Here is a 16,618-nt window from a genome sequence, read left to right as displayed (position 1 = left end):
GCAGCCCACACGATTAGGAAGAAAGAGAACATGCAAATAACCAAACTCTGTTTGCAATAAATGTTCTGCCCTTGGAGCAAGCGATCCGCCTCCCTTCCCATCTTTATCTTTGTCAGATCTTAATAACAACAAAAATAAAAGTAGGGATTTTTTAAATTTTTTTTTTTGTAGGCAGGTGTGGGCCGACCCACAAGCCACGGGGTGGAGTGGAATTGGTAGAAGCCTGTGCTTTATAACATAAAAGTGCTGCCTGGCAGCTGGTATTAAAGACAACCTCATCTGTGCATCAGAGGCTGAAAATGAGTGTCAGACCTACAGGGCAGAAATCCCCCGACAACGATCACGGTGAGCAACAAACCGCTTTTTATATTTAGTTGAACTTTATATATATATATATATATGACATGCACGTGTGTGTATATATATATATATATATATATATATATATATTTATTTATTTTTATAATGTTTATATATAATTCCATATATATATATATAAAAATAGAAAATATATAATATATAATAATAATTTATATTATATATATATATATACACACACACACACTGTGATTTTTTATATATATAAATTATATATATCTAAATATAAAATATATAACAATAATTTATTTTATATATATATATATATATATATATATATACATACGTATATATAATTAAATTGTGTAAGTGACAATGTATTGAATTATTAGAACAAAATAAAAAATATATATTATGTAGAAAAACATTTGGGGGATTATATACAGTATTCTGTTGTTTTTGGGGTTTTTTTTACAAAATTCCATAGACTATGATTATGTTACTGAAGAAATTCAAAAAGTTTTCTAAAATATGGTTTTTTTTGGTTTATTGGAATTAAGTTTAAATCTTTACATTTTCTATAAAAATGTGTTTAAAAAAAAAAATAAAATACTGTTTTTTCCAACGTTGGGTAAAACTGCCGTTACGTGGAAGTGGGGTCTTCTCTTGTATTCCAGGGAAGCTCTGCAGCCACGGGGGTATTTAGGGGACCTTTATGGTTCTGTTCCAAGGTGTCACGGGGCAGAATCAACAGATTATTACCTTTGTGATATTAAAATGATAAATTAGAACATTCAGCCCCCATCGTTGACTCTTTGTAAGTAGATTCGATTGTATTTCTTGATAAATGGTCTTGGTCTTATCTATGTCTTCATTTGGCTAATATCCCTGTAGTTGTTCGTAGCTAACCCAGACCAGATCGGCCCCATTCGGCCCCCGTCTAGTCGCCCATTTCTCCCGCTGTAAAGACTCAAACCTTAATCAGTCGTTGGTCTCGTCTTAGATTCAGGAGCCGTATGCTTATCCCATGCATGTTTAATCCCCTCACTGCATTACCCTCTACCACCTCTGCTGGGAGTCGGTTCCATTTTTCTACCACCCTCTCAGTAACAAAACACTCTAGGGAAAAATCTTGTTCTGTCATCTGAGTTTCTGACATGTGGGACACCATGCTTCACAAAACATCACATGCAGAGTGACAACATCGAAACGTTCACATGATGTTTTTCGTAAAAGCTAGTGTAAGATAACATGACTTACTGTACGCGTGATTTCAGTGACATGCGCAAGGTCACAATATGACCTCAGATGCACCGTCGAGGGTTGTTATGAGTTGTTTTGGGTAACAGTTTCTTAATTTGCAGTTTGTGTCATCAGGTTGTGAAAAGAGTCACTGTCCACAGCCACAGACACTAACAGTACCCCGACACTCCAAACCAAATCCGTCATTAAAGGGACAGATTTATCTTGGAGGTGGCTGGGGGCAGGCTTTGTGCCTTATTGCGGGGTGTTTGTGTCACTGCTGGGCATTTATTAGAAGATTAAGATTTTATTTGCCCCGTTTTATTTATAAAGCAATTTCATTCTGTTTCTATACACATTATCGGGGCTTTTAGGGCTGTAGAACCCTGCGATCCCTTCATACCCAGCAAACCTTCTGACCTCCTAGAAAAAAGGGGCATCAGGAGAAAAAAGGGGGGCATCAGGGAAGGGAAGAGGCGGTATCAGGGTAGGAGAGAAGATTCAAGGGTGGAGAGAGAGGGGCATCAGGAGAAAAATAATGGGCACAGGGAAGGAACGAGGGACACCATAATTTGGGTACCAAAGAGGAACTGGGCAAACTAAAGAGGGACACTTTTGTGATGTATGTGAATGAATAAAGGGCACATTGTAGATCTTTAAACCATCAGAGCCTCCTTTTTTCTCCTCGCATTCTGGAGAAATTAAGTTGGGCAACAAAGTAACCACTTCAAAGAAAGTATAGAATCTAGAATAACACTACAAAGTTTGCATTTGGGAAGATGTTAAGTGCACTAGAAATATGACTGAATAATTCAAATCAAAATGGATGTATTAGGGGTGAGAATTAGAGTCCGATACACGACTCGCGTCATTTACCTATTATGTCCATCACGGGCACATTTTTGGGACGGGCGATTAGTCTGCACCCTCTCTCCTAAAAACCAACGGCTAAAGCCCATTGTATGATTTTCTTTCAGATGTTTTATATAGAGGTCTTTGAGTTATTTGGGTTTTTTACTTGCAAAACCCCGTCCCCAATGATTTTTTTTTTTTACTTCACATATTTTCTAATTCTTTAGATATGTCTTGCGAGCTCCCGCTTATCATTATTCCAGAAACAGATGTTTGGGACATTGACGCCACCTCATACACCGACTGTGGCCATTTCGTCGACTGGGACCGATTCCCATCTTTGACCCAACAGCGATGCTCTTCGCCGGCAGAGCTGCCTCAGTTTTTCAAGGACCTTAAACGGATGGCTAGGGAAGGACAGTGGGCCAACAACAAAAGCCTTCGGGCAGAGGCCTACAACCAAATCATCAAAAGCATCCGCTGCCGTGTATTTACACCGGACGCCACTGTCTATCATGACGTCTCTGAACGTCTCTTTGGCAAAGGAGGCGTAAACGACCACCCTTTGCCCGATTTCTTGGAAGGATGTCTCATGCCCGTCTACTGTCTCAACACTCGAGGGGAGACGGCGGTGAAAAAAATTCTCATATGTATCGGAAATCAGTATCCAGATATCACCTACTGCCCCACCTTGCCTGCCGTGGTCGCCCTGCTGTTGCACTTTAGCGAGGACGAGGCCGAATGTTTCGAAAGGGCCTGTCGTCTTATCTCGTGCATTGATCCTCATAAATGCTACGTCGACCAGAGCTTCTTGGCCCACGAGGCTTCCTGCATGACCTTTGGGGACCTAGCTAAGAAGTATTGCCAAGCTGGGCACAAATTCATCACTACCAATTCTGAAAACCCAACCGACATCTTCTCAGACTGGCTGATGTGGGTTTTTGGGGATTTGCCCTTCGAATACACTATCCGAGTCTTCGACGTCTTTCTTCTAGAGGGTAACAAGGTGCTCTACCGAGTGGCGTTGGCTCTTCTGAAGCAGTACAGAAGCCAAGTGGACTCAGAAGTTCAGGATCTCCAGTTAGACATCCAATGCTTTGTAAAGAATATCGCCGACCATATTTCACCGGAGAAGCTCTTGGAGAAGGCGTTCAGCATCAGACTCTTCTCCCATAAAGAGATGTGGCTCCTGCAGATGGCAAACAGAAAAGCTTTGTCCCAAAGAGGCATCACTGTCATGCAACCAAGGTAAGCCTTCTCCACGTGCCACGAATCTATCAAACTGAAAAATAGGTCCACGTTCCATGAAAACACCCCTTATAAAACTCACAGCTGTTTTGTGATTAGTGTTCGGACTTTTTTTTTTACCATGGTCGGTGACCAGAACAATGCATGGAGGATGCTCTGATATAAAGAAAAAAGAGCTAAAATAGAGAAAAGGAGGAAAATAGTCATTTAACAATACGGAAAATGGGCTTCTTCAAAAATATATGTCAAAAAAGGACTAACACTTAGACAATCTCCTAAACACTATACATGATATAAATAAATAAATAAATATATATATATATATATATATATATATATATGTATATATACAGATGAAGAGCCATTGTTTAAAAGAGGCAACAGAGAGAGGGAGAGATCATTAAGGCCGCTGCTCCCATGGTATATGTATAAGGTCGGGTTCTCATACTTATATATTCCTTTTCAATCTGTAACCATAATCTGATAGGTTTATTTAGTGAAGGTGTAGGGTGCAGGAAAAGGGATAGATCTGCTCAGGGATTCATTAAAATTACAGAAAGAAAAGGAAAATCAATTCCGATTAAAATGTAGAGAAGGAATTCTGCATAAACCTTTAAAATTCCACCTGGAAGGCCAGTTCCAAAATTAAGTATATTAATATCTTCTGCAAAGATCTAAAATCTCCCAGCGTTTGGTTTGTAAACACACTTTAATGATCCAGAACCTGAAATCTCTCATATTAGTTATTTACAATTTCAACTAATCAGCGGCAGCCAATCACGTTTCTGGGACGTGGCGCCAATCACAAGGTATTTTGGGGCAAACAAGTACCGTCTTCTCTAAAAATAACCCCCGCCAAGATGTTATTAAATACGGCATCTGCTGATGTGGGTAAACAGAGCCGCGTACACAACGGACGATAATTATTTTTCCCCCCTACGCAGAGATACTTTGTTTAAGGTGACAGCAGGTCCTGGGCTGACCGGGCGTCTCTTGGAACGTAGAACGATGCGGCTTCCAGGAAAATATCAGTTACAGGTAGACCAGCCTTGGCCAATTCACAGAACCTGCTGGCAGATCGGCCCCATTCGGCCCCCGTCTAGTTGCCCGTTTCTCCTGCTGTAAAGACTCAAACCTTAATCAGTTGTTGGTCTCGTCTTAGATTCAGGAGCCGTATGCCTATCCCGTGCATGTTTAATACCCTCACTGTATTCCCTACATTAATAAAATGCTCTGCCGTCCTCACGCAGACAGACAGCTCATATGTCGGTGGACATGATGAATTTTAACTCCGAGATCATCACGGCCCAGGAGATGAGGGTGCTTTGGTCCTGGATTCCCGAGAGATTTTCCTTGTATCCTCCGGCCCTTTTGTTTTCTACCCTGGAGCACGGATACAGCCTACAGAGGTAGATGCTACGGATGTGATTTTGTTGATACTTTACGTCGACGCAGAACTGGTGTGAAAAAAAATAGTATTTTGGGATTCTATATTATGTTGTATTTGCTATTCGGCTAACTGTGTAACCCATGTCTGCTTAATCTATGCCAAGAGCCAAAGAAAGGGCCACATTATTTGCCAGAGAGGACCCCGAAGTCATGGAAAAGCTCTCATGTCATAGAGATGGTGATTTCAAGGGTTGTGATGTCTACGGCCAGTTGGAAAGAAACTATTCCAGATAAATAATAATAATTATTATTATTAGACTTGTGCATTCGTCTTCGGGCGAACATGGAAACGAACACGAAGAGTGCGTTTTCGTGTTCGTTCCGAAGACACGCCGAAGAGAAGACGGCGGCGGTAAAACGTAGGCGAAGACGAAGACACACACCACGAAGATCTTCGTGATTGTCTTCGTCTTCGTCTACCATTCCCCCCCCCTCTTCTAACTTACCTTGTCTTCGCGGCTTCGCGGCAGTTCCCGGAAGTGGAAATCCGCAGGTTCGCCGTCACGGGTTACAGGGCAGTGCGAATGAGCTTATTGGTCGCCTACAGGGACCTCCTCTGGCATCAACCAATTGGTTGATGCCAGAGGAAGACCCTGCAGGTGACCAATAGGCTCACTCGCACGGTCTTTGTAACCCCTGACAGTGAACCTATGGATTTCCGCTCCCTTTAACCCCTTCGATGCTGCGTTATCTAACACAGCATCGAAGGGGTTAACGGGAGCGGAAATCCATAGGTTAAAGGGCCGTGCAAGCGACCAATAGGCTCACTTGCACGGCCCCTTAACCCTTTAAAAAATAAAGTTAACCCCCTAACTAATTGAACAGGGAGGGAGACCAGTGGGATCTGCCGGGTAAGTTGCAGCATTGAGGTTTTAAAACCCCAATACTGCAACTTACCCTGCCGATGCCATTGATCTCCCTCCCTGTTCAATTAGTTAAATGTCCGTACGAGCGACTTTATTCGCTCGTACGGACATTTAATTAATTGAACAAGGAGGGAGACCAGTGGGATGTGCCGGGTAAGTTGCAGCATTTGGGTTTTAAAAGTCTGCACGAGCGACCAACAGAGTGGCTCGTGCAGACTTTTAAAACCCCAATGCTGCAACTTACCCGGCAGATCCCACTGGTCTCCCTGTTCTATCAGTTAATAAATGATAGAACAGGGCGACCAGCGGGATCTGCTGGACAATTACGGCACCAGGAGTTTAACAGTCTGAACGAGCGACCCTATTGGTCGCCAGCAGGGGGCTCGTCTGCCATCAACCAATGGCAGACGAGCCCCCTGCTGACGACCAATAGCGTTGCTCATACGGACATTTAAACTCCTGGCGCCAGAGCGGCTTTAACACCTTAACCGGGGAAAACGAAGAAAACCCGAACACGAAGAATGTCCGCGAATATTCGCCCGAAGAGAAGACAGGACCAGGCGAATATTCGCGGAATACGAAGTTTTTTTTTTTGCCGAAGACGAGCACGAAGACGAACACGAAGAGCCCCCTGGTGCCCAAGTCTAATTATTATTATATTATTTATTAAGCGCCAACAAATTACGTGGCGCTGTACAATATAATTGGGGCAGTTAACTCTTACATAACAAATATACACATTAATGCAGAGAGACACATCAGGGGTTAAGAACCCTGCCCTTGAGCCATATAGCCCTCTCTATTACTAAATTAACCCCAGTTTTGGTGGCATTCATTGTTATAATTGTGTCCCTTTTAAAATAACACAATGTTCCGCGGTCACACGCTAATAATACGCTCCCGCCGGCAGGTTTTATTCACATTGTGAAGGATCAGAGCCGACCATCTTGCTGATCAAGACTACAGCAAATGAGGTACATGCCGCGTTCCCAGGAATACATTTTAACCCCCGCTAGTCCTAGCTGGGGGCATTTCCATGGTAGGGTGGTCCATGCCATGGTGGTGAGCTTCCTATACGTTGACGTCCCATCTCTTTGCAGGTCTGCGGGGCTTTCCTCTCTACGGACTGGAGCGAAAGGAAGAAAAGTTGCGGGCAAGTGGCCACATTTTTCGGCACGGGAGAGTGCTTTGTCTTCACTGTAAGTCCTAATATCCATTTCAGGATTCCAAGGAACCCGTTATTATTATTTATTTTTTATATACCGCCATCCTATTTCATTACGCTGTACAATGAACTATATCATACGTATCCATTTCTTTCTATAAAGTTTCATTATTGGCTCGCTTGATACATGTTTAAGTCTTATATCCCATCTCGTATTGTGCAGCCCCCCGTGTTGTGGAGGCAGAAAGCAGAATAAACTGGCCTATACAGAAAATAAACGGTAAATTAGTCTGAAGAACATTTGGAAGTTTATACTTAACTTTAAGTTAGTTCGAACTTGTTTCAACAGCATCTCATGGGGCAAAAACAAGGCTCCTCGTAATGGGTTCATCTCCAACTTCTAAATGGAACGTACGTTTCGATCCTTAAAGTAAAAATAACAGGTTGTTTAATAAAACATCTGAAGGATTTGACCTCCTGTATGTTAAAAAAAAAGGAAAATCAAGGTTTGTTACGTTATTTTTTGTTTTGAGGAAATATGTCCACGGACCTCTCCATCGACTCGAGTTGGAGGTCCCTTTGATCAGTAGTTAAGTACAATGTTGCTTTTTAGTTACCGTTACGGCTAAGGCAGGTACGCTTCCATAGACAGAATGGAATCAGAACAAGTTTGTCTATTGTAGGCATCTTAAAAATCCATGACCAGGCCTTATTGGGTACGGATTTCATAAGCCGACATTCCATAGTAAGAGGAAAAGGTGATCAAAGTTATCTATGCCTATCCTGAACGTTTAATTTAGATATATTTATATATAAGCACGGATATAGGGTTTATTTCAATGCTTTTACTTTATTTTCCTCGCAGGTTCTTCCGGAAATGGAGAGGTATGAGTGGGTGGTGGTGAAGAAGCCAGAGATGGGAAAGGCTGCCCCACCATCACCTCGGTCCCGACCTCGTTCGTATTCCCACGGATCGCGCCTCTCGCCTTCCCCTAAGTGCCCATCCTCGCCGACGATGTCCTCTGCCCCTAGCAGTCCATCCCAACTGTCAAACTTCCTGTCTGTCCCGGGAGAAGTGCAACCTGGACGGCTCTCCCCGTTCCTGTCGGTCCGACACTTCCAGCTACCGTCTAAAACGGCATCCATGTTTATGTCTGGGAACAATCAAGGCATCATAATTGGTAAAGATTTCGCAATATCCTTATACAAATAGAACCTTCCCATATCCATCTCACAGTTAGTGGTTGGGTGACCGGTGGGTGGGGATTTAAAGGGCCAATCTACTCGTTACCAAGACAACTCAAGATGAAGGTTAAAGACTACTTAACCAAAATGGAGGCAAGAGTTGTAGACTCTAAAACAGAATGGGTGTCGAGGAACCTGTGGATTGTATCAGAAGATAATGAGGAACTTTCAGGTTTTTGAAGGACGTTTAGATAGGACTAGTTTGAGGAGGCCTTTCGGGTTGTTGTGAATCCCACGACTGGACATATTTTGGGATCCTAAAAAGTTTCTCTGTGATGGGTATTTAATAGCTGAAGTCAAAACTTCTGTTCCTAAAATATTGGCCCAAGATGACATCACTGTGAGTATTTTAAAGTATGCTTTTATGGTTTTTCAGGTGGTGGAGGAGGTCAAGCGCTGAACATCGATGCCGACCTGAACATCGGGAGAACTGAACACTGCGAAACATTCGACAATCCCCCACTTTGCGAGGAAAACTTCCACGTTCAGCACCTGGAGGTGTGGGGCTTCCAAAACTCCTGAGCTAAAAGAAGAGGGTCTTCCTGGATGAGTCCGATCGCCGGCCCCTTTATCACCGAAGCCAACAACACCGAGAGGAAACGTCTTCGTAGAAGTCGGCAGGAGCGGACGATGGGCGCGTTGTGTTCCGGTGCCTCGTCCGGCATCCTGATGTACTTTAAATACGTTGAGGGAACGCTGTACCCCAAGACCTAAAACATAACATTATACTTGTGGCCCTTAACAAACACAGGCAGACCCCTGCTATCGAAAGGCTATAACATGGCCTGGGGGGGGGTTATTAAAGGGCTTTTTAACGACGCTGTTACCCAGTAATACTCCAAGGAGACAGGTATTACCCGAGCCGCCTCCAAGGCCCAAACAGCTGGTTTCTACTGGCTTATTTTTATTTTTCTATGAAAAACACACAAATTTTGAGGTCACAGACACAAATAATTGATTTCATTAATGCTTTAACACAAATCTAGTTTAATCATTGTTCAGATTTATTCAAAATCATTGTATTTCTCTGTCTATATATATATATATATATATATATATATATATATATATATATATATATATAAAATGTATATAGAATGATATACGCACACGAGTATGTATACTCTCCCCAAAAATTCTTTGTAAAATGTACGCTTCAATCTCTAGATATTCTGGTATAAAATGTATGTTTTGAGTGATGTATGGCCTAGCCTGCCCCGTGTACATAATTATATTCATTATTCATGTACAATATAATTGTTTATAAAAATATTTTTAATAAAGTCTAAACGTTTGTGAATCATTCATATTCCTGACTGTACAGAGTTTATTGTTGTTATTATTATAATTATAATTGTTATTATTATTATACAGAACACACACATTAGCCTTCTGTTAGTAAACACTGCTGAGGAGATTGTGCGCATGCGCCGTTGGAGCCCTTTTGATAGCCTACGGGGCGTGCGCGTGCTGCTACAGAGCGAGGGGCGGTGCGGTCCCGTTGTCTCCATAGCGACGGGCAAACAGACCGAGTTTCGGTTGCCAGGAGACGGGAGGAAGCTCGGTGCAGTAGTTGCTCTGCTGAGTACCGGGACACAGTCATGGAGTCCCAGAACCTGGACCAGGAAAACCAGCTGGAACTGGAATCCATCATCGGCTTTAACGGTGAGGGCGGCGGGGCAGGGGGCAGCGGGGTGGGAGAGGCAGTTCCCGGAGCCCCAGCACTGCAGCTGCTGTAGTGGATGGCTGGCGTTGTAGGAGTTGTATTCCTTATAAGCTGATGAGCCAGGGGTTAACTATTCCTCTTCTTCAACTATAACTCTCACAATCCTTAGCCGGACCCCCCAAACCCGAGCTTGTCTGTGTTTTGTCAAATACTGGCTCAGTATCATGGGGTTTCATTCCTTTAGTGGATGGAATATCTATTGGCCCCTGGGGGCCCAGTTCTGCTCTCTGCCATAAGGGCATTCTGGGCAATATATACAGAGAGAGGAGATGTGATGGAAATATTTAAATACATAAAACGATTTAACAAAGTCCAGGAGGGGAGTTTATTGCAAAGGAGGAGAAAAATTACAACAAGAGCCCAGAATCTAACACTAGAGGGTCAGAGGCTAAGATGGGAACAGCCTCCCAGCAGAGGTGGTAGAGGGTAATACAGTGAGGGGATTAAACATGCATGGGATAGACATACGGCTCCTGAACCCAAGACGAGACCAACGACTGATTAAGGTTTGAGTCTTTACAGTAGGAGAAACAGCGACTATGCAGGGGCCGGATGGGGCCGATCTGTGGGAAGATTCTATGTTTCCACTGAATAAATGAACCCCCTCACATGATCCGTTGGAATGCTCCGATCCGTGAGGCTTTAAGCACTTGCAGCATTATTAGTATTATTAGTATCATTTAGTTAACGCTGCCCCATCATCCTCCGGGGCACATCCGCCAATAAATTCATTAAAGGAGTGAAACCGAGCGCGTGGTTTCCGATCACCTCCCTGGGGGGAGTTACTATTAATGGTCGGGGGTCTCAGGGACGGATTATTTCTAGAGATCTGTGGGGAGGGGAGCCTGTCTTCTGTGCCGAGACTCGCAGTGTTTAGGAGATAATGTCCGTGATCTCGGGCAGAATGCGCCACAGGACGCCGTTTCCTGAACGTACCACGAGTGCAAAATGTGCAAAAATCCAGAAAAAAACAAAAAAAACACCATTCTCATCTATTCCGTCTGAATATCTCATCTGCATCCCTTTAGGACACATATCGTCTGGCCTGATAAGTCACCCCGACAGGGAGCATCTCATCTACCCCCTGGGGTGCACGGTCATTATCGAGAGCGTCCAAAAACGTAAGCAGCATTTCCTCCAGGGCCACACCAACAACGTGTCCTGCGTGGCCGTCTCCAAAAGCGGCAAGTACCTGGCCTCGGGGCAGGTCACCTACATGGGCTTCAAGGTAAGGAACGCTTCCGGTGATCCTCTTGCAGAACACAATGGTGGCTGTTAGAGAATGTAGTTTAATAAGCGAGTTCGGAGTCTCGTCACACGGAGCGTCTCGTTGTCGGTCCTCCAATTCTAGTAACGGTCTCAGGATGGCTCATTTTAACGGTGTCTGTGCTGATTTAAGAGCCGTCCGTGCCCGCTGGAGCAGAAATCCCTCACTGTCGGGGTGGGTTCTTGAGGACCTCATCTGAGCAGCTTTGATGAGAAGGTCTATATGGTGTCCTTCACCCCATCTGAACCTCCCCCTTGTTGCAGGCGGACATCATCTTGTGGGATTACATCAAGAAAGAGGCCTGCGCCAAGCTGACGCTTCACAAGGTGAAAGTGGAAGCTCTAGCTTTCTCTCCGTCAGAGCGCTACCTGGTGTCACTCGGAGGACAAGATGATGGAAGGTATGTGACGTTAGAGGAGCAGTGGGTAGCATGGAGTCCCCGTGGATTTCCACGTCCTTCTCTTTGGAGTGGGTTGTCTGTGGAAAGCGCTTACATTTTCTTCTCACAGCGTTGTCTTGTGGGACGTGGCAAAGAGAGAAGCCATCTGCGGCAGCCCGGTTGCAGCGCTCAGCTCTGGACACGCTTTAACCATCGCCTTCTCCAACAATAGCGATGACATCTTCATGATCGGTGGGAAGTAAGTCGGCGGAGCCACAGTGTGGCCTCTCTCGTCTATTGAGCTAGCATCTTAATTAACGTTAAACTAAAAAAAAAGTATTTCAAGCGTGTCGAAGTGCAGCGCTCATTTAATGCTAGTTTTCTTGAATTACACTTTTTTCTCTGATTACTTTTTCTATAAAGTTCTTAGATTATTCCATTCATTGGAATCCTAATCATACTACCTTGGAGTAAATAATAGAATGCCTGAGACTCAATCTCCAGTAGGACCTTTTAGATAACGAAGTGCTGGGTGAAAGGAGTCACATTGTTTGCCATAAAGCAGATAATAGAATGTTGGGTTTCAGGAAAACTTTACGTTGGCAACACCACACAAAACACAATTTACTCAGATAGCAAATGAAGCCGCCGTCTGTACAGAGAATAGAGTCTGACCTTTCCCCTTCTCTCGCTCTCCAGTGCGACCTTACGTGTCTGGGAGCTGGACCTCCCAAACAGAAAACTGCGCCCCACCGAATGTCAGATGGGGCAGCTGAAGAGAGTGGTCACCTGCCTGGTCGTAAGTACATGATCGGCCATTCACCGCCTCTTTCTCTGATCTGAACCCTCCACCCAATTAAACCAACAGTACATGGGCAAGTTGATGGGACCTCTGGAGACCTCTGTCAGTTCCGTTCTAGGAGCCGTCTCCCATCTCCACCCCATCACACCTTACGCTGGTTCATTGACGTTTACGTATTCTCCTAGGTGGCAGAAGATGACAGCTGTTTCTACTGCGGAACCTCCACCGGAGACATCCTGAAAATGAACACGAAAACCAAACTTCTGAACAGCTACGGCCCTCAGAAGGACAGGTTCAGCTTGGTGAGCCACTGAGCCCTGCTCTTCATACCCTGCGTTTGTTTCTACTTAAAGAAACTAATGAATTCGTTCCTTGCCAGGGTGCGACTGCTCTGACGCTCCTCAAGACAGGAGAGTTTCTTGTCGGATCTGGGGACGGCAAACTGTCGCTGTGCAAGGGACCCAACTTCAAAGCTATTAAGTGAGTGACCAGATCTGTGCCGCTGGTTGTACCGGCCTAGCGCTTCACAAATTGATAAACTTTGTTGCCGCGTTGCCACCATTTTCATCCGTCTAGAAATCATAGGGCTGGCAGCTGACTTTTAATAAGCAGCCTTATATTACTTTCTAGGTCCGTTCAGCTCCAAGGGTCGGTGAGCTCGATCTCTCTGCGAGGACAGGGTCATCAGTTCTTCGTTGGCACTGCCCAGTCACAGTTATACCGTTTTACGTATCCCGAATTCAAAGAGGAACTCATCTTCACCTGCCACAGCGAGGCCATCAATGACATTGTGTTCCCCTTGTAAGTAGAGAGGCAGATCCCGGCGCCATCCCGGCTTGTCAGGCTCCATTCAGGCTGCAGAGCTGCTGTCTCGCTACAGTTCCCCTGTCTCGCTACAGTTCCACCTTTGCTGTAATCCATTCCTGGATTTCCTTATGCTCGGTCCTGTACGTCTGATTCCTTGATTCCAGTCTTATAAAGAAAACAGGAGCTGAAGCTAAGAACTGAACTGGAATCAAGGAATCAGAAGTACAGGACAAGTCATTTCTTCTAAGGTCAAGTGGTTGTGGCACCATTATGTGTACTTGAGGGGTTTTTAATGCACAGATTAGCATTACCCTCAATGGTGTCTAATTTCCCCCCTTTTCCCAGTGGAACCTCTGAGCTGTTTGCCACGTGCTCCAAAAATGATATTCGGGTCTGGCACAACACCAGCCAGAAGGAGCTCCTCAGAATCACCGTGCCCAACATGACATGCCTCGCCATCGAGTTCACGAGAGACGGGAAAAGCATAATATCAGGTAAGCGTTTCTACCACGTCACATTGGGTTCTATAGTGGATCTGTGCCGAGTCTAAGAACTGAAGAAGAGCCCACGTAAGAGAACAATCAGGCTGATAATTAATAAATGTTCATCTGGTCATTAAAAATTCAGTAATTAACTCAGAACTCAGGAATGCGTTTAGAAAATAGATCCATAACCATATGGTAATGTCCTGCGCTCCAATGTTATTATAAATATGGCGATAAAAATCCAAATAGCATTAAAATAAAGAAGCAAAGCGTCATCTGATTTTTACAGCTTGGAACGATGGGAAAATTAGAGCCTTCACACCCGAAAGCGGACGTCTTATGTACACGATAGAAAACGCACACAGCATGGGAGTGACGGCCATCGCTCCAACCAACGACTGCAAGAGGATTATAAGTGGAGGAGGAGAGGGACAGGTTTGTGGTTCATCCTAACCCCCGGGGTCTTCTTTCCTGCCGGCTGTACGTCATTTTGTTGTTGTTTATCTATTAAACGGTGAGTTAACTTGGTTAAATTTCTGCTTTCTAGATGAGAGTCTGGGAAGTCGGTAAAGACCGGTGCCGTCTGGTGGAATCAATGAAGGAGCATAAGTCCGCTGTGACCTGCATCAAGGTGAAGAGCAACAATCGGGAATGTCTTACAGCGAGCTCCGACGGGACCTGTATCATCTGGGACATTGTGTAAGGACCTGGTCAGGGGACTCGTGACTCTTCGCAGATATAAGAGAGGCTTTAGACCAATGCTGCAGTCACGTAAAAATATATTGTATTAATAGAGTGTAAAACACGTAATAGACGCACACCCCGGCACTCTGTAATCCGTCCATTCATGTGACAGGAAGAAGTTAATGGTTTTTAGCGGTGGATTTCATCCCAGTAACTCATTTTTTCTATCTTTTTAGTCGCTTTGTACGGAAGCAGATGATCTTGGCCAATACGTTGTTCCGCTGCGTGTCTTATCACCCCGAGGAGTTCCAGTTTATCACCAGCGGCACCGACAGAAAGGTTTGCTTGATAAGCCAATAACAGCTCCAGAATGTCCGCCTTTTTATATCATTCATGGATAGCCCTGGATCGTGTGTGATGCATGCTTTTAAAGTCCATTATGAGTCGCGATGCTATCACTTAGAATATCCCTTCTGAATATTAACAATGCTATACAGGCCATATTATTGGTGGTGTAGTAGTTACCCAACCCATTGCAGAGTTTACCATCTAAATGGCTCAGTAATAGTCTATGATGAGGGAAGCCCCGAGTACCTCCTTACTTTACTTTATGTATCGGTGCGGCTTCAGCGGCCAGCATTCACCTGCTGTTGGTTAAGGCTTTTAACCTTTTTCGATCCATTGCAGATTGGTTACTGGGAGGTATTTGACGGTTCTGCCATTAGAGAACTCGATGGATCCATGTCTGGGGCCATCAACGCGATGGACATCAGTAATGACGGAGCCCACTTTGTTACCGGTAATAATACAGCAATGATATCTCATCTCTCACTTGTCCCAGTCTTTACCCCGGCTGACTGTTTTTTCTGCCCCAGGTGGAGATGACAGGCTGTTAAAAGTCTGGGATTACAGCGAGGGGGACGTGACTCACGTTGGTATCGGACATAGCAGCAGCATCAGCCAGCTGAAGATCTGTCCCTTCTCCAAGTGCATCATCAGTGTCAGCACCGATGGGGCAATTCTACGCTGGAAATACCCCCACCCAATATAACATCATCTTAACGTAATAACAGTGTATATTAACACGCAAAATGAAGTTTGGATGTATCTGTAGGCCCTATTTATAGTTCAGATGTCAACAGAAGGTTAGAATGTCACGTGTGAAGGGTGACATTGTGACTTTCAAATGCTGACCCTGTGTAAATTTTTTGTAATTAGTGCTATAAAAAAAACAAACATGCAGTTTGTTTAGTTAAAGAAAGATTAAAGCCCTCACTAAAAACTATAATTTTTATTCTTTCAACACAAAGATCCCAAATGAACAAAGAAAATAAATGTTCCAGCTCAATGTTTAAAATGTTAATAAAACAAGAAATTTATTTCACTGGGTTTGTGTTTTGTTTTTAATTCTTCTTAAAATACATTTGCTATTAAAGAAATTTAGATACACCTACATAGATACACAGTACATATAAGAGTTCCCATGACAGGGGAAATGGTAAATATCTTAAAGAAGGATCGGGGAAGCAATTTTGCGTTGCACTATGCACTTCCTGTTGTATCATACAGTACCTTTTTGTTGACTGTACGTAGCAAAACTGCTTCCCCATGTGAAAAAATATTGGCGACCTTGCTTTTAACAGGTTATAAAAAACGATGTATTGTTTCCAATACTTTTAAAATAAATGACACTTCAAGATGATCAGAGAGTTCTGGGTGAAACAGATAATTGTCAGGTGAAAATGTAACAATACAAACCTGATACTCACTAAGGTGAAGCAGATTAGACGTCTCCTGATCTTTGCACATGAAGATAGTAGTTAGGGCTGGGTTTAGCGTGCAGGCCAAGGTAACTTCAAAGATCAGTTGTGCCACTGCTGAATTCCTTTTAGATCCACCTAAAAACCAGAGACCCCAGTGAAGACCAGCTTTATGTAAAGCTCTGGTGTCTCTGGTGTAAAGAATGCATTCTAAAGGTTGGCCACTAGATGGCGCATAAAGTCTATGGTTCTATTATTTAAAAAACGAGTTTTGGTATACAGTACGAAAATAATTTTGTTACAAAGCCTCCCGCAGTGTCTTA

The 16,618-nt window shown here is 43.8% G+C and overlaps 2 protein-coding genes across 2 annotated transcripts; both read left to right on the top strand.

Moving 5' to 3' along the window:
• Positions 1-2,641: 2,641 nt before the first annotated feature.
• On the top strand, positions 2,642-8,907 carry LOC149281951 (TBC1 domain family member 24-like). The gene is made up of 6 exons (XM_089498844.1): positions 2,642-3,660; positions 4,911-5,069; positions 6,886-6,949; positions 7,076-7,174; positions 8,006-8,321; positions 8,762-8,907. The coding sequence occupies exons 1-6, from the start codon at positions 2,642-2,644 to the stop codon at positions 8,905-8,907; spliced, it is 1,803 nt and encodes a 600-aa protein (XP_089354970.1).
• Positions 8,908-8,931: 24 nt separating this feature from the next.
• On the top strand, positions 8,932-15,586 carry LOC149281950 (cilia- and flagella-associated protein 52-like). The gene is made up of 15 exons (XM_089498843.1): positions 8,932-9,034; positions 9,865-10,050; positions 11,140-11,339; positions 11,642-11,778; positions 11,888-12,016; positions 12,457-12,556; positions 12,745-12,861; positions 12,939-13,039; positions 13,190-13,360; positions 13,712-13,860; positions 14,141-14,286; positions 14,399-14,550; positions 14,772-14,874; positions 15,223-15,334; positions 15,411-15,586. The coding sequence occupies exons 1-15, from the start codon at positions 8,932-8,934 to the stop codon at positions 15,584-15,586; spliced, it is 2,082 nt and encodes a 693-aa protein (XP_089354969.1).
• Positions 15,587-16,618: the final 1,032 nt, after the last annotated feature.

This window comes from Sceloporus occidentalis, unplaced genomic scaffold, assembly GCF_023333645.1.
Source record: "Sceloporus occidentalis isolate IW3139 unplaced genomic scaffold, rSceOcc1.0.p SCAF_126, whole genome shotgun sequence".
NCBI lineage: Eukaryota > Metazoa > Chordata > Lepidosauria > Squamata > Phrynosomatidae > Sceloporus > Sceloporus occidentalis.
This window is presented reverse-complemented; position numbering and strand designations above follow the sequence as displayed.